The 26,071-nt window shown below is 46.9% G+C and overlaps 1 protein-coding gene across 13 annotated transcripts in view; it reads left to right on the top strand.

Annotated features, from left to right (window-relative positions):
- Positions 1-422: 422 nt before the first annotated feature.
- The window catches only part of FGFR1 (fibroblast growth factor receptor 1), a 45,698-nt gene continuing 20,049 nt past the window's right edge, over positions 423-26,071 (top strand). For 4 of the 13 annotated variants that reach the window (XM_011372498.1, XM_011372481.1, XM_011372490.1 and 1 more), the window contains exons 1-2: positions 423-1,071; positions 8,941-9,119. In XM_011372498.1, coding sequence (XP_011370800.1) covers positions 9,029-9,119 — 91 coding nt within the window. In that variant the 5' untranslated portion in view covers positions 423-1,071; positions 8,941-9,028. Of the gene's footprint in view, positions 1,072-1,367; positions 1,387-7,983; positions 8,004-8,940; positions 9,120-13,753; positions 13,821-24,640; positions 24,645-25,956; positions 25,961-26,071 lie in introns of those variants that run through there. The other 9 variants (XM_011372526.1, XM_011372517.2, XM_023538602.1 and 6 more) reach the window with 6 other exon arrangements.

Raw genomic sequence — 26,071 nt, 5'->3', positions numbered from 1 at the left:
AGTAACTGTATGTCTAGCTCTCATTTAATCCTCAACTCTATATGGAAAGTACTATTATCCCCCTTTTACAGATGAGAAACTGAAAATCATTTCCCCCAGGCACGCAGTCAGACTCCAAAGTTTCTGCTGCCTTGTAGAATCTCAGGCGACAGCGTCTTCTCACCTCACCCCCAAACGGCTAATCTGTCCACGGAATGATTTCGGGCGCTCTCCAGGAGATACTCAGATGGGGGCGGGGGTAATGCATGCATAGACTAGACTACAGGCAAGGAGCAGCAGAGTGCAGGGCAGCTTAGCCCGCTCCCCGCTTCTCGGGGCCCGAGGCTCAGAAACTACAAGGCCCAGCAGGCAGTTGCAAGGGGAGGAGGAGGAGGTGGGACTAGCGCGGGGTGGGAGTGAGAGAGAGAGCCCTCGCGCCTCGCCGGCGCATAGCGCTCCGAGCGCTCCTGCGGCCACTGGTGCGGCGGCCTCGGTAGCGCAGGCGGCGGCGAGCGGGATCCCGAACTCTGGTCCAACCGCAGCGCGCGGAGGAGCCCGGGCTGTGCCCAGAGCTGGGCGGCAACGTCCGGACAGGACCGAGACTCCGCTTAGCGCATTGCGGCGACCTCGCCTTCTCCGGCCGCGAGCGCGCGCCGCAGCTGGAAAAGCAGCGGAGACCGCGGACTTTTCTCCTGTCCGAGAGGCGCCCCGCAGGGCGCCGGGTACCGAGACTGCTCTCGGGAACGCCGCAGCGCCAGGGTCCCCGCAGGGCGATGGAGCCCGGGCTGCAAGAATCGTGAGGCGCCGCCGCCAGGTCTGGAGAGGGGGGCCACAGGGTCTGGAGACCCCGGGCGGCGTGCGGGAGCCCTCCCCACGCCCCGCCTCCGGGGCACCAGCTTTGGCTCCATTGTTCCCGCCTGGACTGGAGGCGCCCGGCGCCGAGCGCCACCGGGAGTCGAGCGCTGGCCGCGGGGCTCTTGCGGCCCCGCCAGGAGCCCGGCAGCGGCGGGCCGAAGCCGAGGACGCGGGCGCCCGCCCGGCCGCACAAGCCACGGCGGACTCTCCAGAGGCGGAACCTCAGCGCCGAGTGAGGTAAGAGCTGCGGCGCCCCCAGATCCGGGGCGGGCTTGGCGTCCCGAGTGGCCCCCGGCGCTGGAGCCTCCTGGCTGCGCTCTTCCCCCGCCGCAGCCCTGTCGGGTCCGGCGCCTCCCTCTGCTCGTTACCCGTCCCCCTCGACTTCCCAACTCCCTCCCCAGCACTCTGCGCCCCCCTTTTGTCTCCCCTCCTTTCCCTCGGCTCGCGTCGCCTTCTGCGCCCCCTGCCCGCGCTCGTCCCGTCGCTCCTCCTGCTGCCCAACTTTTCCGCCAACTCGCGCTGGGGAGCTGGTGAGGCAGCGTGGACACCACGGTGAGACCGGGCAAGGACAGGGCCAGGGCGAAGGCGGCGGCGGCCCTCAGTGTTCTAGGACTGGGTGAGGAGGGCGGGAGTGGGCAGGGAGGTGAAGAGAGAGAGAGAGAGAGAGAGAGTGTGTGTGTTCGTGTGTGTGTGTGTGTGTGTGTGTGTGTGTGTGTGTGTTTTGCATTCCACTCTTTTTAGTTCACTCGTAGGGACTCACCCCAATTCAGCAGGTAGCTTTGGGTGGAACGCTAAAAATCCCGAGTATTTCCATGTCCTTTTCCGCCCCTGGAAAGCCTGGGGTCGGGTTTGGGGTGGGAAAGCGGTGGGGGCACGAAGAGGGAAGGGAGTGGAGGGGTAGGTCAGCTTCTCTCCGAATAGGTTTTAACTCTATGTCGTCACCAAATGGCTGGATCTGCATTAGCGGAGAGCGAGAAAGGAATTCCCTTCCCAGAGGGGCTTATTAGTCCATCCCCGAAAGGGTCGGAAGTTTGGAGACCGTGAGGGCGCCCAGTGGGTGATGTTAAGCCCCACGATGGGGTCAGGGGAGGGGAACGTTCAGTTCCAGTCTGGTTCTAGGAGGTGGGGGAAGGGCTAAGGGTTTTGTCCGGCGCGGTTCACTCGGCAGCAGCAATGCATGTTGCTTCTCTGGCCGCGACCCCTCTGCTCTCCGCCCCATCTTCCCGTCATGTTTGAGGTTGGGAGAAGAGGGGCTAGAATCCTCATTTTCGGAGGAATTTATTGACATTGTAGATGGAGTTCATTTAACACATAGCCCGTGAAGGCAGCCAGACACCTTTGGTGGTAGCGTGTGTGAATGTGTGGGGGAGGTGTGTGGGGGGGTGAAGCCTGGGCCCAGAAGCTGTTAGCCCATTTAAACATTTCTGCGGTATCTTTCTTCCCCAACACGTTCCCCCCCCCGCCCCATTTTCCAGATGTAGCAGCCGCATCTGGTTCCGTTTCACCCCACAGGGGTACACCGCAGCCACATTATTAACATCCCTCTTCCTCCCTCCCCCTCCCCCAAATTAAAACTGGAATTCTTCAACTTGTCCTTTCCATCTCCCTCTTTAAAATTTCTTAAGTCTTGGAGATGTGGCATTGGGATTTGGGGTGAAAAAAGTTACCCTGGGTCCCGTTATTTAGGATCTGTTGGTGGTAGTGCTTTCCAGGTTGTGCAGAAGGTTTTAGGGGGTGGCACTTGCGAACGGTTCATCTGCTGGAGATGGACTCTTTGGTCACAGGTCTGACCCAGAACTGGCCCTGATAGAAGTTTCTGGAACCAAAGTATTGTTTCTTGTCTCTTCCGTTAGAGCTGGGGCAGTGCGAATGTCTGACCCAGTGCGGAGCCCGCCGTCGGGTCCTCGGCCGCCGGGCGGTGGCGTCACGCATCCCTATTCCACCCTCCCGGCAGCGAGTCGCGGGCACAGCGGCCGGGGCCGGGGCGGGGCGGGAGGGCGAGGACTGTTGCTGCGAGAGGCGCTCCCTGTGCGTTTTTAAGGAATTATTTGGGCTGCAGCCCCCGGAAACTAGAGTGGGACATTTTCCCATTTAATAAGTGAGGCTGAAGTTTTGAAAGCGGGGGTTGGATTGCTGAGGGTTTTTTTGTAATGTCCTTTGAGGTAGGAGAGCACCTTGTGGTCTATAGTTGCGGGAGGATAGGGAGAGTTGGTCCCTCTCACCCTCTCCTTTCCAGTCTCTTTCAAATTGAAAACACTTCTCTGGTTTCCTCCTTTGGGCGGTAGTTTTGGAGGCTGTAATGAAATCGCACTTTCTCTAGACATGGTAATTAAGGTGACTGTTTCCTCCGCAGATGTGCCCTGCCCTTTGCACCTCCGGACCAGCGCTTTTTTTAGAATACCATCTAAATTGTAGAACCTTAGCCTTGAGACCGTTTAGCGCAAAGTGGCCATTTTTCTTCGTTGGCCCAGGCTCCCGAATTCCTCTCTGAGGCTTGAAAAGCTAAATAGCAGGGCCCCGTGGGACATGCCTCCGTCTGCTAATTACCCCCAAGCCTGGGTCATCTCCCTTCCTTTTGGTGACGGAGGTCGAGTGGGAGAGCCATTGCCGACCGTCTGTCCTGATGGCCTGCTTCCCTAATGACTTGTTTACATATTTCTCCCCACTTGGTTGGGAGAAGCTCCAGGGCTGCTGCTGACCCAAGAGGAGCACAGGGTGTTTGGGGACAGGGAGGTTGCTGGGGCCTGGCTCCAGCTGGGATGGTTGTGTACTGCATCAGTGACAAGCTTCTTGAAATATCTGTTGCATTTACTCTTAGTCATAGATGAGTGTCAGCATTTTAATGAGGGCCATCCGCATGGTTAGCCACTTGGACATGTGTGCTTTCACTGCCTGCTTTTCTTGCCCATTTTGGAGGTATTTTCACAGATGGAATTTGGGTCAGAGTGGGCACTACTTCCTTTGGTTCCCAAGTAGACAGTCTTGGGTGCTTCTTTATCTTGGCCTCTGGCCATGGAGGATGTTAGAAAGTTCCTTAAATGCCCTTAGAATAGCAAGCTGAAGCAAAAGAACAGGCAGAAATAGAGAAGGAGCCTGGAAGATTATTGTCCCACCCTTCCTGAGGGAGAAGATTAGAGTAAGTACCTCCATAGAGTAAGCGCCATAAGCCTTGGCTGGCTTTCTTCCTGGTAGACTCCAGAGGGTAGGAAGATTGAGTTGAGTATTGAGTAGGCAGACTCCTGCCACGGAGACCACAGAGACCAAGGAAAAGCCATGGGTTTTTGCTTTGAGTTTTATGCTTTTTGTTTGTTTTGGGTGTTGACTTGAAACAAGACTCCTAAAATAGGCAATTTCCTCCTGTGAGTTTGGGGTTTTAGCAGCCAGCTCCTCTGAACGCTTTCTTCTTGCCTCCATTTTTCAATCTCTTTCATCAAAATGGCTGTTAGTTAAGAGCTTCCTAGGAAAGTTGGAGCCTGTTGCTGCTGGAGGAAAAAGAGGTAGAGAGAATTGATTCAGACATCTTGTTCTAAAAAGGCCTCACATCACTTGAATTTAATTTCCTCTTGGGAAATTTGTCTTGCATTTGTCTTCCCAAGAGCTTTGTAAAAGGTCTGAATTTGCCAGGGACGGGTGGGAGGCCAGATGTAGAGCTTTAGAGAAGATATTCTGGTGCTTCCAGAGAAGATTAAAGACCAGACTTGGGCTAGAATATTTGCTTTCCCCCCAAGATTGCATCTACCTTAAACAGAAATTCTCTCCTTACTACCACTCCCTCTTGCAATTAAAGAAGCTATTTTTCATCTTCAGTTAAATAGCCCTCACCTGAATGAACAACTCCAAGAATATGATGGTGGTCACTAGTCCATCCTGTCTCCAATAGCAAGGTTTCCTAGATTATGGTGGAGCAGTTAGTGTTTCATTTATTTATTTTATTTTATTTTTACTAATTTTTTGTATACCTCACTCCCAAGGACATTTGGACACTTTACAGAGACCCGAAACTTTTAAATTAGCATTTCCCTTGGACCATCTAAAATTCTGCAAGCTGAACTGCATAACTTTTTTCAGATGCTTAATAAGTACTTGCCCTGTCATTCTCAGTGAGCAGAGAATGCTTACTTTTGGGAAAAGCAACCATTTCTGTTAACTCTTCTTCCTATCTAAAGGAATTAATGTTTGGGTGTTACTTCCTCATTTCTGAGGAATTGAAATGTTTAAAAAATGTCCCAGTAGTTATGTTTTGAGATACAGCTTGGCTGGCTAACAAGGAGTATTCGACTATCGCTTTTCTTTGATATTCTCTATCTTTCTTCTGCAAGAGTATCTATATCAGTTTCTTTTCAGTCAGCCTCTGCTTTTAACACATTAGGTGCTAAGGGTATTAACAAAAGTTAGTCAGGTACAGACCCTACTGTTAAAGAGCTTGGTATTTTGTAAATTCAGAGGAATGAGATCCTCATTTAGAAGGCCTAAGGAAAGAAGAGGTGGTTTTTTTGAGTTAGGGGTCAGAGAATAGGAAAGCTTGGCCCATCGTGTGAGGAGGAAGAGCAAAGAAGAAACGTTTGGGCAGGGTGTGCAGGTTGCCTAGAGCTGTGCTCCCCCACAGGAGTATAACATAAGCCACATATAATCTTAGATTTTCTAGTAGCCACATTTGAAATTCAATAAAAAGAAACAGGCAGAATTCATTTTTATTAATTTTTTTAGAGTTCGATAATATGTTTGATTTAGCCCATTAGACCCCAAAAGTATAATTTGAACATGTAATCAATTCAAGAAATTATTAATGAGATACTTTACATTCTGTTTTTATACCAGGTTTTCAAATTCTAGCACTAGCTACATTTCAAGTGCTCGATAGCCACAAGTGGCCCGTGGTCATCGTATGGAGCAGCTAGGTCTAGAGTATAGGGTTTGAAGATGGAGAGTGAGAAATACTTTTGTAAGGTAAGAAGTTCGTGTCCTCCTGCTGCCAAAATCTCTTGAGAATACTGTCAAGGAGTGACTCAAAGCACAATGTTTATAATTCCTTACATTTGATTAGGACTTTAGAGAGGCGAGAACAGGCATTTTCACCCACGCTGCCTACTTGATCCTCATAACCTATGATGTAGGGAAGACAAGTATTTTAGCCTCCTCTGACAAGTGGGAAACTGAGGCTCAGAAAGGTTAAGTGACTCTCCCTTGGTGGCAAAGTCATAAATGGAATGGCAAGAATTAATCTGTTACTTTTTCCAGAAAATAGAAGGAAGAAGACTTGGCCTTGAACTCTTCAGCTAGTTTTCCTTACATTATTTTTGGACAAGGAGACCTGACAATCATAGAATCTTTACTCTTAGAATTCAGAAGAGTTTCAAGGGGGTATATTCCAGCCCCTGCTTTCTCCCATCTTACATTAAATTAGTACTTAGAGAGAAGAGAGCAGGTACTCTCACCCATGCTGCCTATTTGATCCTCATAACCACCTGTGATGTAGGTGGGGCAAATATTTTAGTCCCCTCTGACAAGCGCGGAAACTGAGATGTGTGTATCCCCCATCCACATACTCCAGTGAGGACCTCTGCACCTAGGCAGAGTTGGCCACAGGTCCCAGGAGACCTGACATGGGAGTGGAGCCAGCTGCAGGGTCTCTGAGGAAGCTGCTGTGTACACCTGTGAGGCTACAGGTCACATCTGTCCAGCAGTGAAGGAAGGAGACTCTTCCTATGGGATTTTAAGAATTTATTAATTAGTAGAATGAGAAGAAGGTGAGGAGAAGTAGGAGGTGGTAGTTCCTAGGGTCCCAGGCAGTGTGTGGATTAGTGGTTTACATCACAGTGTTTTCTACAATAGGATGTGTGCCCATTTACCTTCTCATTCCAGGAGTTGGTGCTGGGAGGCTAGGTTTTTTATTAACAACCTTCATTTTACAGATGTAGGACTTGAGGCCCAGAAGAGAAGAAGAGGATGAGATTTTTGCAGGGAAGCTGCCAGATTAGTTTGAAGTGCGTTGATCACAGAGCTGAAAGAGGACAGTTTGCAGCCAGCCCACACCTATGAGGAGGTGGGCAGGCTTTTCAGGGTACAGAGTAGCCAAGCAGTGGTGGAAGCTGCCTGTCTGCTACATTTGTAAACAAGTGTAATCACCACAAGATGATACCACCCTTTCCCACTGGATACTAAAAATTCATTCATTACGCTGGTGGTTCCTGTGGGACTTAGGTTCTTAGTTGGGTGTACCTTTCTGCATGACAGATGTGCATCAGTTTAGTGTATCTTCTGGATGTAATGAGATATGGAATGTGGTTTAGGGATGTCCTTTGGCAAGCATCACTTCTATTTCAAGCCAGGGATCATGCCCCTTCCTATGTGCCCCATGTGTCCTAGATGGCACAGCTGTGAGCTGCTTACAAGGATCTTCCAACCCACAAAACTGAGAATCGAGGCTCCCCCATTTCCAAAGTTACCTCAGATCTGTCCTTATCTACTTAGTTTCTCTATAGCACAGGGATGCCCTTTGGAGAAAATGAGTGTGTATCAGATAGAGCCAGGTTTAATGAACCCCTAATTTGCGTCCTCCCACTTCGTTCCCTAGCATCTGAAAACCAGGGCGATGAGAGTCTCGGTGCTGTTGCTTACCGGCTTAACTTCTTAACCTCTTTGAGTCTGTTTCTCCATGGCTTAAGGGAAATAATGATTCCTGCCCTGCATAAGTTTATAGTGAGGAAAAAATGAAGTTTTATATTTATAGATTTTACCTAGTCCATGCTTGGCACGTAGCGGGTATTCAATAAACATTTGTTCCAGTCTGTTTCTTCTAGTCTTTTCTCTAAATTTAGAAAAATAAAAGAGAAATGTTTACTTTTCTTTTGATTTGAAATCATTAAAAAATTTTAGGAAAGCCTTGGGAGGGAGCTAGTGGTAGTGTATACATATTCCCATCGGCAAGCACACGTGAACGAAGCCAAGAATCTAGGGGTTTCTGCCAGCGGGGACTGACTCACTCGCAGGGGCCCTGTCTGGCTCAGGGAAGGCAGGGCTGAAGCACCACATTAGGGCATGTTCCGGGGAAGTGGATTCTCTGAATAACTTGGATGGTTCCCTGGAGTATTTAGGACAAAAGCCACCTGGAAGATGGAGATGGTCACCCCCACATCGTCCAGACGGTGCCCTGAAAGTCTTATCACTTGGTAAATGTTTAGCAGCAACAATCCCTTGTTCCTTAGGACCCTAGGAGCTTATCTTAAATTTACCACTCCAGACCTGAGAAGGGTGAAGGGGCTGTGCTTTGAACTGGGACTGGCATGAACCATCTTTGAGTCAGCCCTTGCAAGAGCCCTTTGACTCTTCAGCACAACCTCTTTTTCCCCACTTCTGGATTCATTTCTGTCAAACATCAGCTGTCACCTTTCAGTATTGGGGAGAAGAACTGGATTCACCTCATAGTTCCACACTCTGAGGCTCTTTTTAAGGGGTTGGTAGTTTTGTTCTCTCCGCGAGGGAAGCTGGTAGAACCAGAGATCCCTGGGGTGCATACAGTTTGGAGACAAAAAGAAAGGACACGCAAATCACTTTTTTCAGCTTTCTCATCACATAGGTCCAGAGAGGATCAGCATCTTACTTGGCTCCCATTTCCTAGTCTTTAGCTTATTCCATAATTCATCTCTCTTTACCCTGCACCAAAGGGTTGGTTTGCCCTGGAGGGAGTGAAGTCGTAGACCAGAGTCATCAACACACTGAAGGCTCTTTCGGTCCCACCACTCTGTGAAGCCTTTGCCCACGAAGTGGCAACACTATTTGGGACTTTCATAAGGCTATTTGCTTTCTCAATACAATTTTGGTGCTTAGGGCTTGGAGAACTTCATGACGATTTTCCCAGCAAGGCTCGCACCTGGTCCACACTCAGTAAATAGTTTTAGAACTGAATTAAAGCACTCCCTTGTCTAATGAAGGCCTATCACCTCGAATTCGTTAGGGCAGGACCATGGTTCTTTTCTTTGTACCTTAAGGAGTGAGTTATTGCTTTAATCGCCCTTCTGCACAGGGTGACTATGTGACATGCTTCATCTTCTTTTTCTCTTTGCCTCACTTCCACCCTCTTAACTTTTTGGTTTTTTCTCTTTCCAGAGTCAGCTTGAAAAGGAGGATCAAGCTCAAGGCAGAGTCTCCATGGAGGTGTGGAGCCTTGTCACCAACCTCTAACTGCAGAACTGGGATGTGGAGCTGGAAGTGCCTCCTCTTCTGGGCTGTGCTGGTCACAGCCACACTCTGCACTGCCAGGCCAGCTCCAACCTTGCCTGAACAAGGTAAGGCATGAGCCGAGGGTCAGCCCGAACTCCTGGCCCTCAGAAACAGGGTGGTCTGGGACAAAGGTGATGTGTTCGAAGGTGATGCGATCGACTGGGAAGGCTCCACCCCGGTGGAACAAAGGACTCCTTTCCTGTAGGAGAGACTCCCAAGCTGGGCTGGTTAGGGCCTGGTTATAAACATAACCAACTTTATCAGAAGTTGGGTCATGAAGGTTGGTGACATCTATTTGCCAGAGGTGGGTTTATGCTTTTCTCTTTTGAAAAAAATTACTTTTGATTGGGACCTAAGAGCCGGTTCCCTAACCTAAGCGATGTATAAAATGGGGTTGGACAATGCAATGGGGAGTGAGTGACTTATGAATTTGGGTTTTGAACTTGGATCAGGCTACAGGGGATATTGAGGGATGTGGAAGCTTGATAAAGACCTCTGGCTTCTAAAAAATCGTTCCAAAGATACATCTTCTATGAGGGTTGGCAGTCATGGCCACATGCTTGCCATTTTGCCTTCCTTGACCATGTCTCACAGGCCTGTTTGGAGGCCTGCTGAGTGGTTTGCTTTGGATATGTGCCGCTGGAGAGATTTCGAAGAGATTGAGAACCAAGGAGCATAATGGGTCACGGGAGTTGGGGGAGATCTACAGCTTGTTGGAAATGCAGAGAGATTATCAGTAACAGGAAGCACTTGCCTTCCTGCTCATGGGATTTGCTGGAGTTGTGGAAATACTTCGTGGAGATTACAGGTACAGCATACGTGGTGGCTTTCGAGGGTCTTTAAGAACTAATATTTGGGTTTTTCTGCCCACAAAGGGTGTGTGGCTTGTAATCCAGTGGCTGATCATATAAATAGAGAAGGTCGGCAATGGGTGAAAGGCTCAGGTGTGCACATGAATGGTAGCTGCCTTTAAAGGGCTGTCAGTCTCGCTGTCAGGTCCTATCTAAATGATGAATGATGAGTGAGAATATTTGTCCACTCATATGGTGATGGGGAAGGAGGACAGAAGGGTGTGTGAGATTTTCTAGAAGGTACACTGGCTAGAGCAGACAGATTAATGTTGCATTCAGTAATAGAACTGAAGGCAGGACCTGAGCTAGAACATACTGGAAACTCGAAGTGGGAGAGACCGTCTCTCCCCACAGGGAGTTCACCATCTGCTAGGGAGGAGACCAATACAGAAGTAAATACAAAGTAGACCTCGTTTAAACTACACAGTGGAGTTATAACAAAATGCAATAGGCATGCAGAGGAAATGGGGAACTGAGAGCATCTGAGGTGGGTCTAGAGGGATAGGTAGGAGTTTGGAAGGGGGAAATGAAGGACATTCAAGGTAGAACAGCATGAGCGAAGGTACTAAGGTAGGGTGTATAAGGTATACAGAGAAATGATTTACCTGGTGAGTAGGTAGTTTTCTGAGTAGAAGTAATACCCAGAAAAATTGGATCGAGTTATGAGCACATGGAAGGCCTTAATGCTCTGCTAAAGAAATTATACTTAAATAGGTACATATTGGGGGTCTTGAAAAGTTTTGAGCAAGTAGTGATGCAGTCCATCATTCAGAAAATTAATCTGGTAGCTGAATTTGGATGAGTGGAAGGAAGAAGATGGACCTATGTTTGAATTCTTCTCTACCTCTTAATAGTTGCATTACTCGCTTTGACAAATTACTCAATCACACTAAGCCTTAGTTTTCTCATCTTTAAAATGGGGACAGTAATAAAGGATTAAGTGAGCTAGTCCAGACAAAGCGCTTATATGTAAAGTGTTAGCTGCCACCATTGTCGCCAGAAAGAGAGTTAGAAGTTTGTTTTGAATGTCTAGCTAGGGAAAGAGAGGGTATAAACTAGAGTAGGGGGCCATGAGATTGTATAAGAAGGAAAAACTAGTAGAGACACTAGAGAAATAAAACTTATGGGGTTAAGCAGGTTGGATGTTAACTCTGGGTGACTAGAGACACAGACGGATGAGACGAGAGTAAAGGGAAGAAGTTACAGCACGAGGTTTGTGAGGAGTAGAGACTTGGCTGAGCCAAATGCAGATGGTAGTACGGGAGACCTCAAGCAAGGAGGGCTTGGATGGAGTTTGAGAATATTTCTTTATGATGGACTCTAAAGTACTTTTTTTAGAAAACTTTCTCCAACAAACTCTTTTGCAGCCCATAAATGGAGGATGGAGAAAGTGAATAGTATGGCTCTTGGCCTTATAAGCAGGAAGTCTACAAGCACTGGAATTTTAGGAGGGTAGTGGTAGTGGTGGTGGTGACAGAGGGGTGAAAGGGGAATTGAAGCTCCTGGTTGTGGATCCAACAGAGAAGGAAACAGAGGCAGTGATGAAGGATGGCGCCAGTGCGCTGAAGGGCTTGATGAGGACAGGGTACAGGCCCCATGAGCAGAAGGGACAGGATAGGAGAGGTGGAAGGGCCATAGGAGGCTATGCAACAGTGAAGACTATGCAACTTCCCTGTTTGGTTGTGTGAGCCCCTCTCTTAGTGTGGCCCTTTCACATAGCTTGTCCTCCTGAGCTTTGCGATAACAGAGCATTGCCCTGCTGCCGTTTAAAAGAAAATCAACTTAACTGAGGTATAATTTACATTCTATAAAATACACCAATTTCGAGTGTACAGTTCGATGTGTTTTGATCAATGTAACTACCAGCCCCATCAGTATATGGAATATTTTCATTGCCCCCAAAACTTCCCTCAGGCCCCTTTGTAGTTAGACCCTTTGGCAGCACCAACCTCAGGCAACCAATGATCCACTTTCACTACAGATTAGTTTTGCCTACTCTAGAATTTCATATAATGGGATTATATGGTGAATGTGTATCCATTCATCTGTTAATGGCCTCTTGGGTTATTAACAATTTTGTTTATTACTAAAACTCCTGCGAATGTTCGTGTCCAAGTCTTTGTGTGGGCATAAGTTTTCCCTGGACTGCCTTAGTTTTGATTTTGGCTCTACTTCTTCCTGTTGGTTCTTGGGAAAGTTCTTCTTTGCACCTCTATAGCATATATTGATAATGAACATCTGCTCCTAAGGTCATGTGAATGTCAAATGGGAATGTCTGCAAAGCTCCTAGAACAGTGCCTGGTACAAAGTCAATGAGCAATAAATAGCAATAGTGGATACCATTTCCTGGGACCCCATAGGAGACAGCACATGGTGAGGGGCTTGTTTCAGGGGTGGATTTGGAATGACTGAGCACACAGAAGTGGAAATCCACTGGACTTGGAGAACAAGTCCCAGTTCCCTGTTTGGTTGTGTGAGCCCCTCTCTTAGTGTGGCCCTTTCACATAGCTTGTCCTTCCTGAGGTTTGCGATAGCAGAGCATTGCCCTGCTGCCGCGAAGTCACAAGAGACAGTCTATCTCAGGTTTTGTAAACTATACAGTATCTCATATAAAGTATTGCATAGTCTTGGCCCTCCTGTTTCTTAGAAAATTTCTGACTATCATCAGCGTCTAAAAAGGTTGGTCCAAAAGTTTAAAGCAAACTCCCCCAAACCCTGCTTACACTGCAAGCTTTTCCCCTTCAGGAAGGCTTTGCTGAGAGTGTGTGTTGTGAACCCCTCCCCCAGTCTGCAAATGCTCCTGAGGGAGTGGGGAGGGCCGGCAGTTTCTGGCTGTCTTTGGAAAGTTGATTTAATAAGGGTTCCAGGAAAACCAGCCTCTCTCCCTCCCTCTCCTTTCTCTTCTCTAGTTTGGGATCTTAAGGAGGCTCAACTTGTTTCAGATCAGGCTTTGAGGGAGGAGGGCACTGTGTAGATAGACTGAAGGTGGGTCTTGGGTAGAATGCCCATTTAAAAAGATAAGCACCAACTTGAAAGACATTTTGAGCTTGAGGAGGGTTGTGTCTATGTTTTTTTCTCTTTTTTAGAATAAGATTTGGAAAGAAGCAAGTGGGTGAATCCGAAACTGCTTGCAAGGCTACTTCTCACAGCTGGGAGTGGGGGTCCTGCCCCCTTTTCAGCATAACATGGTTAAATACCCCAGACCCTGTGATCAAGGGGACAGTATGAGACTTGCAGTCTCAGAATACTTGCCTACATGCTTGGAAATCTGCAACTAATAAGCAGTTTAATGGGGGCTGGGGTTTTACAGCTCCTCCCACCTACCCAGATTTGAAGGAGTCTGGTGGCCAGTTGAAGGGGGAGAGGTTACACTTAATGGAAAAGCCGCACGTTTCCATTTCTGGCTGCAAGCCCCTGGATGCTGGGCGCCACAAAGCAAGGCTTTGTCTTTATGTTCCACAGAAACCTGCACCCACGGTGGGGAGAGACTGCAAGTGGTTCCAGAGACACTGCCCCAGCCTCAAGTTATAGGGCCCTGGCCACCCCAGGCAACCCCAGCCCAGGGTCCTGCAGCTGCCGTTGGCCCAAAGGGGTATGCATTTCAGCCTAGCTGCTGGGAGATCCCACCCCAGGCCCACTACCAGCCTCAGACAGGCTGTGATCCACTGGCCACAGCCCACCGCTGTGGCCGGAGGACCAGTATCCATCCAGTGGCTGCCTTGAGACACATGCAGGAGTGCTCCTCCACCTCACCCCATCTCCGGCATAATTTCTTCCTGGGGAAAGAACCTGTTTACTTCTAATTCACACTGGATGTTTAAGAGGAGTTTCTTTACCCTCCGCCAGAAGGCAAGTGGAATTACATGGAGCCAAAGGTGACGTTGGATGACCCACTTGAGAACAAGGATGGTGGATGTAAGACTGCATAAATCTGCAGAGTGCTTAGCTACTAGGTCTCCACGGAGGGTCAGCTCTGTCCCACATCCTTCTCCCCTGAGAGGGGTGGCTAGAGTGCCTTGGAAAGAGCACGTTTGCAAGTCTTGCTGAGCTGAGTAGGGTGGGGGTAGGGAGGCCCCAGCGCTCAGCATGTGAAAGAACGTGAGGGAGGAGTGCTTGACCACGCTGGGCAAGTGCAGCAAAGGCAGTCCAGAGTTGTGTTCTTGGCTCTGGCTTCTGCATTGCTACACCATTAGCTCCACTGATTTTCCACTCTGGCTTTGCCAGCTAGCTCCCCGAAGTCAGGGAGGTGGAATTTCTCAGGGAAGAACAAATGGCTGTCCAGAGCCCTTGCCTTGGGTGGGGGAGGGGAGGAAGCCCAAACAAAGAATCAGGCCAGGATTCTGTCCCCTGGTTTCTTGACTACCTGGTGTCTGGGGTGGGCAGAAACTTGAGAAAGACTGTCATTTTTTTGGAGCCTATGGCCCCGGCATGGAGGTGAGTCAGCAGGACTCTTAACCAGGGTGCTTGCTTTCCTGGTCAGGCAGAAGCAGTGAGTGATGGCTTGTATCTGGGGCGCTGATGGATGGCCTTGGGAGAAGTGAGTCCTGGGGAGTCATTATCAGGGAGGGTGAGGTCCAGGGTCAGAGAGCCTGACCAGCAGCTGCTCCCTGTTTTTACAGTGCCTCATTCCTCCGGGGCCACTGGGGGCTCCAGCTCATGCTGCAGACACCACCTTTGCCTCTTCCTTCCTTCCCTAGAGCCTAGAAAAGAGACAACTGTTTCTCTGCTGACCAGGGGAAGTCCAGCTGCTCTGGCACGCCTGGTCTCCCAAGTCCACCTGCCCAGGCCTCCCTGTTTATTCTGGAGAGGTGGCTCATTCACAGACTTATCGCAAACATTCTCTTCTCTCTGCCCACCTACCCCCCACCCCAGGCCCCAAGTGACTGAACTGAAAGTTAACTGCTTTGCCTGGGCTCCTAAGGACCTGGAGTGAATCCCAAACTGTTTCTTCATAGGAAAAGCTTGCGGCTGCACCTAAACTTGGGGGTTTGCTCTGGCTTCCAGATAGTGACAGCCAAGTAGGGGGAGCAATTGCCTGAAGCCCCCCAAGGTAGGCTTGTTGCCGCTTAGTGCCACAGTATGGCACTAAGACATTGCACTCCTGCCCTCAGAGTTCCCCTCTCCTGGGTCTTGGTTCATGCCAACTCTCACCTTTTTGCTCGCCAAACAAGGTGACCACTGCCTTCATTTAAAGGGTTTGTAGCCTGCGAATGGGAATTCTGGGTAGGAGGGGTCTGTGCAGTGAGATTCAGGCACAGAGAAAGATAGATTGGCTCCAGTGGAGCTTGAAACTCAATGCTCCTTCCTTATCCCACATGTTCTATCATGGCTGAGCCTCCTGGGATGGGTGTGTAAAAGGAGGTGAGTGTTGCGGCAGCCGGTCCTGCCATTTGAGTGAATGCGGCTGTGTTTCCCAGGCCCTGGATGTGTAGGCGCTTTGAGCCTCAAGTGGGTGAGAGGGTCAAGGAGTTTGGCAAAGAATAGACTTTAGCGGTTATGAGTTTGGGCAGCAAAAGAGGTTAAAAACCAGCAACAATAAAGTTTCAATACTTAATCAACAAAGAAAGCTGAAGTTAGAGCTTAGCCTTTCCTCAGTTTTCTCCAGGATCGAAACCCAGCCCCTGGCTAATGATCCCTTCACCATTTATTCACTGATTTTTACCCACTCTCTCCCTTGCCTCTCTCTCCTATCCATCCATACATCCATCTGGCCAAACAAGACTCTTTCTTTTTCTTTTTCGAATACAGCATATAATCATTGTTTATCCTGGCCCCTTAACTGGAAATGTCCATCTCTATTACTTTAACCCTTCACTTTTTGTAATTCTTACTCTTAGCTTGAGGATTAATTTGGGTTTAGTTTAAGGCATAGCCTAGGGCCACCTCCCTCTTGAAATCTTCATCTCCAAATTAATCATTCCTTCTCCCCACTTTCTGTTTTTTCAGTCCAGCAGCACTGTCTTTACTCTGCCTTATAATATACAGAGTTTTCAACATATAGCTGTTCCCTCCACTAGGGCAAAGTTCTATGTAATCAGCAAGAATATTTTTTATTGCTTTTTTAAAACATAGACATTTTGATATGTAATCTAGGTTCATCATAGAAATTTTAGAAAATACAGAGTTACAAAGAAAAAAAGGAAAACTCTTTCCATCATCCAAAAATAATCACTGCTAACTGTAAATCTATAACTTTAGACTATTTTTCTTGTGTTTATACAAACATGACTTTTCAAAAATGGATTTGTACAGTATATACTGGTTTGTAACTTAAGCATGTATTGAAGAGAAATTTTTAATCATGCCCAGTAACCACATAGTATCCCATTGTATGGATGTGCAGTTTTTTTTTTATTTACTGTTGGGCATTTATGTTATTTTCAATAGTTTGCACTTAAGTGAATAGACTTAGAAATGTATCCAAGGATATATTCTAAAAGTTACATAGTGCCAAATTGCCCAGAAAGATTATGTCAGTAAAGGTCTTTTACAATAAAAATTAACAAATACTATTTATTGCATTTTTACACTCTGCATGCTTTGCATTTTTACACTGATCTCATGGCTACAGGTTTAATCCCATAATCAGAAGTGTAAACTGAGGTTGAAGGAGTTAAGTAACTTACTTGTCTAAGGTCATATAGTTGGTGAGAAGGTGGAACTGGGATTCGGACTCAAGTAGGTCTGACTCGAGTGTTTTTTTCCACTGTATTATACTATATCCCTATCTCAGATTTGATTTTTCCACAAAATTTAGGCAGACCAATGTTTGCATTTAAACATTGCCGGCTCGATCTCTTTTATCTCACAGGAATCAGGCTTCACCTCCCTTTCTGCTGTGATAAGCTTATGTGGTGATTGGAGTAAGGACAGCTAGAGATGCTTGCTTTGTGCCATTTCTTGTGTGACATTCTGCTCTTCACTGTGAGGTGATTCATCTGTCATGGGTCTGTGAGCTACCCTAATGGAAGTGGTTCCCTAACCTAGAATAATCAATAAAACAAAAGTAGCCGAACCTCCTACCTGGAGAAGGTCTAGGATCAGAGGTCCCCAAAATGTCAGATGCCACCCCTGAGTTTTCTTGGTAGGTCACACTTATTCCAGAATGTCATGGGGTTGCCAGGACACATAAGCCACCTAGATTGCTTCTAAAATGATTGTAGTCCAACAAGGTCTGATGAATGGAAATAAACATGTCAGATGGTTCAGAGAGGCTGCAGCATTAGCATTGTGAGGCTGCCAGTATGTATATTTTAAAAACATGAAGAAATGCAAAAAAGGAGGAGGTCCTGAAATTTTATTTTACATAGTGTTTACATTTTAACAAATTAATGTTTTAAACAAAAATACGTGTACTATAGTGGGCTAGTCACAGAATAATTATAGGATTTAAGAAATATATATTAATTTGTGGTATACTATCAGGTGTGCCACAGGAATAGAACACAGATTTATTGAAAGTTGTTTGGTAAATGTCTTCTTCCAGTTCTGTCAGTAACTATCTGTATAACCTTTTTTGGGTAGAGGGGAACATCAAAAGTCTTGGAGGCCCTTCTTGAAAGGGAGGCTGAGAACAAATGCCAGTCCTATACCTAGTCTCACCATGGGTTAGGCCCAGCCTTGGCCAGTGTCACTCTTACAAGCATGCAGATACAGTAAGCGACTCATTTAAGTGTCATTCAGAGACTACATCAAATAAGGACATAAACCTCCCTCCTTCCCCTGAGTTATGAGGACATCTGAAACCACAGGGGAGGGCCTCTTCCCTAAAGCGAAGGGACATATTGACCATCATTTGTGGGCTGTGATGAAGTGTGTATATGCATGCACACATGTGCACGCACACACACACACAACCTGAAGTCAGGTTTTATTTTGTCTTTCGTTCATTCCAGAACATTAGAATAATTTATTGTCTGATACATAGTAGGTGCTCAGTTAACACTTTTTGAATGAATGAAGGCATTCATGAATGCACAAGTAAGTGATAATCCATATTAAAAAAAAAAAAAACACCTAAACTTTCTAGTTTGAAAAAAAAAGGTAAGTATAAAATCCTTTCAGTAGTAAGGTATGGAAAATAGGTGAGAACTAGTTATTGCTACCACGTACTGAGCTCTTGTATCAACTAATGTAGTGGTTCTCAGATTTTTGCTGCACAGACATCACCAGGTGAGCTTGTTAAAACCCACTGCCGTGTTCCCTCCCAGTGCTTTTGATTTTTAAGCGAGACCCCCCCGCTCCCCAGCTTGGTGGTTCTAACAAGTTCCCAGATGATGCCAATGCTGCCCATCCAGGGACAACACTTTGAGAATCTCATATCAATTAATTTTCACCCCATGAAGTCTATAAGGTAGGTATTATATCCTTTTAATCGTTTAGGAAACTGACTCAGAGAAATCAGTCAAACAAAAACTTGCCAAGGTTAAACAGCAAATAAATGGTGAAGATAGAGTTCAGACTCAGGTCTATCTAATATCAGTGCCTTCAGCTCGAACTCTTGTGCTAGGAAGGGTGAAAGGTGAGGAAGGTAGTATGTCGGAGGGTCTAGGAAGAGAGACAGAATAGGTGAGAAAAGAGATGAGAAAGGTGGAAGAGGGCTGAGTCAGTTTGCCTGGGGGTATTGAGAGAGGAAGGACTGGGAGTAGGAACGTAGTCTAAAGCTTTCCTGAAGAGGTAGGAAACCCTCTTCCTGGAAGCTGGGGCTTTAAGTCAATTATCACTGCCTTTGGAATGCTGATGGACTCTCCAGCCCTTTAGAAGAGACTGTTTGTATTCAGAAATCTCTGCTCATTTATTGTCAAACTTGCGTTTACTTTTGGAATTAAGGTTTATTTTCCTTAGGTTTTAAGAATTAGCTTTTGAACCTGCGAAGACTCAGGTTCCTTGACTAACTGCTGAATGAGGTTCTCCCTTTGGCATCTAAAATTTTTATCAATGTTATTTGAGCAATCAAGACTATATGACTGCCTGAAGGGTGCATTTGGAACCGGCATTTGTTTTATATCTGCCCTTCTCCACTACCCTTAGACTCCCAATCCATTTTTAAAATTTATTTACCTTGCTAGTTCTCACAGTGAAATAAATCCTTCTAGAATAACTGGGCTCTCAGCTTTCTGTCAGTCACAGCCTCTCAGCTACTCTACATCCTTTATTGTGAGGCTTCGTCTGAAGAGAACACCACAGGCCAGAAAGAAGAGATGCGGAGAAGCATGTATTGAAGGTGCTGGTGGCTGGAGCTCTGTGACCAAAACAGAATCTCCTCTACTTATGGAAAATTAACTTTAGGAGACTTGCCTTCCCTCACACCAGAGGGAGCTTTGTGTTAGTGGGATCGGGAGGGAGTGCAGTGAGTTATGCTCAACTGTGGGAAACTTAGAATATTGCTTAGAGCTGGCGGGGGGCCTAGAGCTTGTGAAGTCAGTCAGCCTTCCCATTTCACACATGAGGAAACTGAGGCCTGACTGTGGAGGTGACTTGCCCAGGGTCACTCACTCAGTGGTAGGGCCAGTCATCTGAGTGATTTCTATTCAGATGTTCTTTCCGCTGCACCCAGCCAGTTACAACCACCTGTGGCACAAGCAGAATTTGGGACTAGGTAGTTTTTACAAGGATTTCAAACTAGGCTGTCATTTTCATCCCTTAGGAAACCTGGAATGTTGACATTGTTCAGAGTAGGAATCTCTCACCCAAGATTCTAATTATTTAAGATCCCCAAGTCGTCTGAGCAAAGCAGTCCCCAGTGTAGGGATTGGCCCTTACCTTTTCCCAGGCCCCTGGCCCTTCTTCTTCCACCTGCTCTCTACCAAGCAGCCATACCATCTCAAGATGAAAGATCCTTAAACCATGTTCTTTTAATTTCTTAAAACAGAGTGTCCTAAATGCTCAATTTCCACGGTGTGTGTGAAAGAGAGAGAGAAGAATGGATATGTGTTACATCAGTGGACCCTCTAGGTCCTTGCCATCCTGCAAATCTGTAGAACAGACCAGTGGTCCCAGAGTTTTAGATTTCATGAGCCAGTCAAATTTCCCCCTGATATTTTGGAACTGACATAGTGTTGACAACTTACTTTGCCAAGTAGAAACCTTTTTAAAAAATCAATACTGCTCACTACCATTACCATTTTTTTTATTGTGATAAACATAAAGTGGACTGTTTTCACCATTTTTAAGTGTACATCATATTGTCGTGCAACCATCACTACCATTCATCTCCAGAACTTTTCACCTTCCCAACCGAAATTCTGTACACTAACTCTCCATTCCCGCCCCCAGCCCATAGCGCCCACCTTCCGATACCATTTCATTTTAAAAGGATGTTTATCACCTTTATTCTTTATTCTTTATGTGAAAATAAGGGGCATTTCTTTAACATTGAAAAGAAAAATGTAACTTTATGCAGAGCCCATCCCTTTCCCCACTGCAGCGGGTGGTGCCGCTCCTTACCGTATCGCTCTGCGACCAGACCCACCACTGCATCAGTGGGATTGGACAGGGAGGGGAGATAGCAGGCGTCTTGGGATGGTAAAAGCCCTGGTGAGTTGTGCGCTTAAGCACCCATTTTGGTTTTGGGGGCCCAAAAGGTAAATTCTGAAACAGCTGAGTGCTCTACTAATTCATCAGCAAGTTTAGGGAGCAGCAACTTTTTCCTGCCCAGCTGCTAGTGGTGTTTCCTTCCCCAAACAAGCTCTGCTGGGTGTGGGGGAGGGGAAGTCTTCCGAGAGGCCCTAGTATGGGGTGGGGTGGGGGGAGGGCAGCACATTCCTTTTCTTTAAGGAACCTGACCGGACTTTAAGGTTAGAGTACAGCAGAGTGGGAGCTGCAGGGTTACCTCTTCTCATTGATTCATCTCACTCTACTCCCTCCCCCATGCTTAATGATCTTTCCATTACAGAACCCAGACCAGGAAGTGCATGACAGGTCGCAGCTGCAGACACATGGCTGGGAGGCCTGGGCTCTGGGCCAGTGGTGGGAGGGTCTGCGCTCCCCTTCTAGCAGCAGGACCCCTACACACACACACACACACACACACACACACACACACACACACACCAGCTAGTTGTCCCTTCTAGCAGCAGGACCCCTACACACACACACACACACACACACACACACACACACACACACACAGCTAGTTGTCCAGTTTTCCCTCTACAACTTATGAAAGGTGTTCTTCTGTATCGTAACTGTTGGTGGCCAATGTGCTTCTGCTTCGAGTTTAAGACATTTTTAATCAAGGCAGGAGAAGACCCCCACCTGAGCTGCTTGATCCCCTAAACTTCAGCCCATAGAAGTGGTCCTTACTGAGTTGGGGTTCTTTGCGGGGAGTTTTCCATTGTTGAGTAGAGGCACTCTAGCTCCTCTTTCCAAAACAAGACCTGCTAACATGGCTTTAGAAGCTTCCCAGGTGCCCATGGAAGTTGCTGGGCACAGTTTTAATGCCTCTGAAACAATCAACTTTTCTCTTTATGATTCTTTCAAAATGCTAGGTTTAAAACATGTTTTGGGGGTAGGTCTAAATCCAAGAGCATGGGCTTTGCAAATACAAAGACCTGGGTTCAAATCGTAATGAATGAGTAGAACTGTCTTCATTTTTCTGTTTTGATTGGGAACAGCTCCTTCCACATACAGGTTTGCTCAGGAAATGTTAATTTACCCTAAACTGTGTCCTAGGGGAGCACTTGTCACACAGGAGTTTCTGTCTACACCACCAGCTGTGTTGTTGGCTTTCTTCCCTGAATCTGCCAAGGCTGGATTCCTCTGGTGCCAAATGTGAAATGGTGACACAAAACTTCTAGGAACTGTGAGCCTAGACCACCCTTCCCTAGCTGTAGGGCATCTACCTTCTCGGAGTGGGATCTACACATTCTGCACATCTTAAGTGAACTTCCCCCTTCCTGGAGCAACTCTCTCTTCCTAGAAAGGAGAGAAGCAGAGTGTAGTGGGAATCCTTTTGGGACATGGGTGTAGAAGAGTTTTCTTTTTGGCTCCGTACATAGTGCATCAGTAAACAGTTAGGGTGAGAGCTTTTGATGGGGAGAAGGGAAGAAGGGAAGTTTTTTTTAAAACAACTCCTGAGCATATTCCTTTGTTAATCACTTAATTACAGTCCTTGTCCCCAGCCTGAGAGTGCTCTCCCCATCGTGGGATGTAGGGAGAAGTGGAGGACACAATCCTTGGGAGGGAAAAAAGTATGATATGACAGTATGGAGGAGGTGGAGGCATCAGGCAGAAGCCGGCACAGGGACTCGAACCCCAGACCCTGCTCTAGTACTGTGTTACCCCTCATAACATCTGTTTAAAGATTTACACAAAACTCTGGGTCCTGAGTGCTTTCGGCCTGGGTCTCCCAAGTGAGGTTCTGCATGCCTGGGCCTCTTCCTGCCCAACTACTAGGGAGCTGTTTTTGGGGGGTCGTGGGGCGGGTGCAGGACCTTAGCTGCAGCTTTGGCCAGCGCAAGCAGCTCTGCACTAAATTACAGTGATGAGGTGGGACACACAAAAGACTGAAATCTTTTTTTAATAAAAACAAAACAAAACTCCAGCCCCAAGCCCCTGGGCTGCTGAATGGCGATGGCTTCCTGTCAGGATTAGCCAGGCTGCCTGGGCATGTGTGCACTGCCTTTCTCCTCAGGAAATACCTTTAGTAAGCCCCAGTGGGGTCCCCATGGCAACGCGCAAGGGGACCTGCTGACAGAGGCCATTCAGCCCACCATTGTTCCTAGGTCCCTTTGTCGGGAGCTGTATTGCTGCCCCTCTGGCAAACACAGCAGTTTGCACAGTTTTGTCAGGCTGAATGTAGAGTTTTTACATTTTAATGGGCTCTTCTGGCTGTGGCCCATTTGCATGCAAAATGGTCCTTCTTACTTTTTTCCCTTTTTCTATTAAAAAAACAAAACAAAACTGTACTCCAGATCCCGTGGGTCAGGGGACTGGTGAATGCTGCTGGATCAGGGTGTCGGATCCCGCTAATTGATTTGGTGTTCCTGTCTCCCTCCCACTCATGCCTGTGCTCCCCATTTCCGCAGCTTTCCCTGTATCTTGGGGACACTGTGAGCTCAAGGCATCATATGTCTTTAGGCTTCTCTCTGTACCCCAAGCCTTGCAGGATGATAATTGTTTCCCAGGATTTTGGTGAGATTCCCCTTTCTGGCCTGGCCTTGCCAGACTAAAGTAAGTTTTCAGTTCCATTTCAAAGCCAAAATAACGTAATAAAAAACCTTTGCAGAGGGCTCCCAGGGCCCCGCTGGGCTGTTCTGTGTTCCTTTTAAGTTTGCTTTCAAAGCCACCCCGAGTTCCTCCCCTACCCACAATTGCCCCCTCATTTATCTCTGGGGAGTTTGTGCCAAGACTGTAAACATTCCTGGACCACCAGTTCCCCCATGTTACTAAAGAGGATAGCATTCTCCCCTAATTTTCTTAACCCAGAAATCCAAAATCAAAAGGATTTCATAGAGATGACAGAAATCATGACCCTGAGACATCATGCCTGGATTTTGCTGGGGGCTGGTTATTCTAGCTCTGTGTGCTTTGGAGTGTAGAATGTAGATGACACGCTCCTGACTCAGAGGGTACGTAAGACATATACTATATATGGACCAACCCTCAGCCAAGCAGCGTGAATGAGCGCAAGATAAAGGCATGAAAATTTGTAAGTCACAGTAAAAATGAGATGAAGAATGTAGTTGGGGAAATCTTAGGGAAGTGATGGAGTTGATAGGAGGAGAAAGGCATTTTAGGAGAATCAAAGTCCTTTGGGTGGGAGAAAGCAAAATTAAAGAAGCAGTGAGGGTATTGGCTTGGCTGAAAAGATGGAACCGGGAGATTGGACAGCTGAGGTGGGGGAGGGGAGGTAGTTGGGAGGCTCCAGGTTCTGGAGGAGGAGAAAACAGGCTCTCAGTCGTATGAGGAGGTGGGATGCAGAGTGCCCATGTGGAGGCATCAGGGCTTGGAAGTTGGGACAGTGAGGATGTGTTATCGAGAGAACTGGCCTGATGGGACAGTTGACGAGCCCTCTGCCTAAAGTTCTTAATCTTTTCAGTGGAGTCAAGCAGGGTCATCAGAGGTCATCAGCTCAGCTGTAAGCTGTAATCAAGGGTTAGGGGCTTGGGACATGGCAAGGTATCAGGTGACTGATCCATGATTGAGCCAGGGACACAGAGAGGGAGGGAGAAGCTGTGTTGTCTACCTGTAGCCAAGGCAGAGCTGTTAAGTACCTGAGTGGGTCACCTCACTGTCCTACGTGCTTTATGAGAAGGAAGACACTGTGGAGGGGCCTAGGAACCAGCAACGTTAACCCCTATTTTGTGACTTTGAGAGAAATCCTTCGACCTCCATTTTCCTGTTTAAATGGGAATGAATAGGAATAACATGAACGTGAATAAACGTGCCTTGTAGATATTGAATGCCATGCCAAAATAGGGCAGCATTATTAGCCCCGAGTCCGCCACTATCACAATGTCCTCCCTCTCCCTCCAATTTCATCACCTGCCAAATGTGCACAGTCACACCTGCTCAGCTTGAAAGGGTAGACGAACATGAACAGGAAAGCACAGTTATAAGTTAAAAGCACTAAGCTATAAGGTAGTAGTTTTGGGGCTGAGGAAATTGAGGGAATGAGAAAGGGGAATAAGGCCAAAGCAGCCAACTCAGTAATCTCATGTGTGAAGGTAGGAGACATTGGTGCCATTACACAGGATCAGTGGGCTGAACAGAAAGGGTTTTAGTCACTTTTCTGAAGTCAAGGATTGCAAAGACACAATGAAGGTAGATACTACCTTTTTAAAGCGGTAGACTTGAGATCTGGATATGTGTGGATTCTGGAGAGCCAGGCCACCTGGGTTTGAATCTCAACTTGGCCACTAGCTGGTGGCTAAGCTGGATGGGCCACCTTGGACACATACTGAATCTCTTGGTGCCTCAGCGTCCACTCTGTAAAATGAGGATAATAATATTATCTACTTCACAGGATTGCTGTGGGGATTAAATGAGAACTGTGCTTGGCACATAGTAAGTAAGCTTGCTTCCATGTCCATAGGGCAGAGATAATAACACCATCATAGGTTTGCTGTATGGATTAAATGATAGCCTGTGTTAAAAGCCATCACAGAATATGGGATATGGTAAGCATGCCATAAATATCGGCCAGTATTAGTATTACTGTTTTCAGAGTTGTTTAAGGATCCCAAGACAATATATGGGAAGGCACATGGTAAATTGCAAAGTGCTGTGCAAATGTCGTTTTTGTCACTGGGGTCATGTTAAGTTGTGGGGTTTGGGGGATGGATAACTTCCAGACCAAATTGGCTGTTATGAGGCCAGAGCTGGTGAAGTGGTATTTTGAAATACATTTTTAGGTATATTTGTCCATGTGGCATGAATGGCCTGCATTCATAGTCACCACAGAGAAATATGTTCCCTGGGACTTCTTTAGCTCCCTGGGACTTCTTTAATGGTTCTGTTCTATTCCCTACCTTACAAGGCAAAATAATAATAATAATTATTGTTATTATTATTATTAATTATTATTATTATTAATTTTACTATTTTCTACCGTGAATCTTCTGTTCCACGCAGACCATAGAGTGTGATCTCATCCCCCACTTTTCCTCATTCCAAGGTACAACTCTGCTCAGAAGCACCTTTCCTGCTTCCACCAAAGTTTTTGGTTCCAATCTAAATCCTTATTAGTTTCCCCCTTTCCTTGCCATTATTTCCAGCCTCCGCTGTGAATACTGCTGTCTGCTCTGACCGCCAATGCTTTTGAGTTTTGTAACCTTAGAGCCTGTGTTGGGTTGCCTATACTGGATTCTTATATTCTTCTCCAGTTGTATCATGTCACAATACAAAGTGCTTTATACGTATCGAGGTGTTATGTAAATCTGATCACCTGGCTAGGGCCAGGCTTAGGTCTGCTGTTCTTTTGCTGAATCTCTTTTTTCTTCTTGTATAGTGACAAGGGCTCACAGAGGCATCTAATGATAGCTATTTTGAAGAAAGTTCCCTATCTTCTTGGATTTGGGGGAGCTGGAGTCACATCTCATAAGAATAGCAAGGTTTATATGGGTTTGGGCCTCCTCAGGGCTTTGTTCCCTCTCCCCATGCAGTGCCCATAGCTGGCAGAAGACGCAGGGATTTAGAATCAAGAACTTGGATCTGATCTAATG

This window comes from Pteropus vampyrus, unplaced genomic scaffold, assembly GCF_000151845.1.
Source record: "Pteropus vampyrus isolate Shadow unplaced genomic scaffold, Pvam_2.0 Scaffold8, whole genome shotgun sequence".
NCBI lineage: Eukaryota > Metazoa > Chordata > Mammalia > Chiroptera > Pteropodidae > Pteropus > Pteropus vampyrus.
The sequence above is the reverse complement of the archived record's forward strand: the minus strand, read 5'-3'. Positions and strand labels throughout refer to the sequence as shown.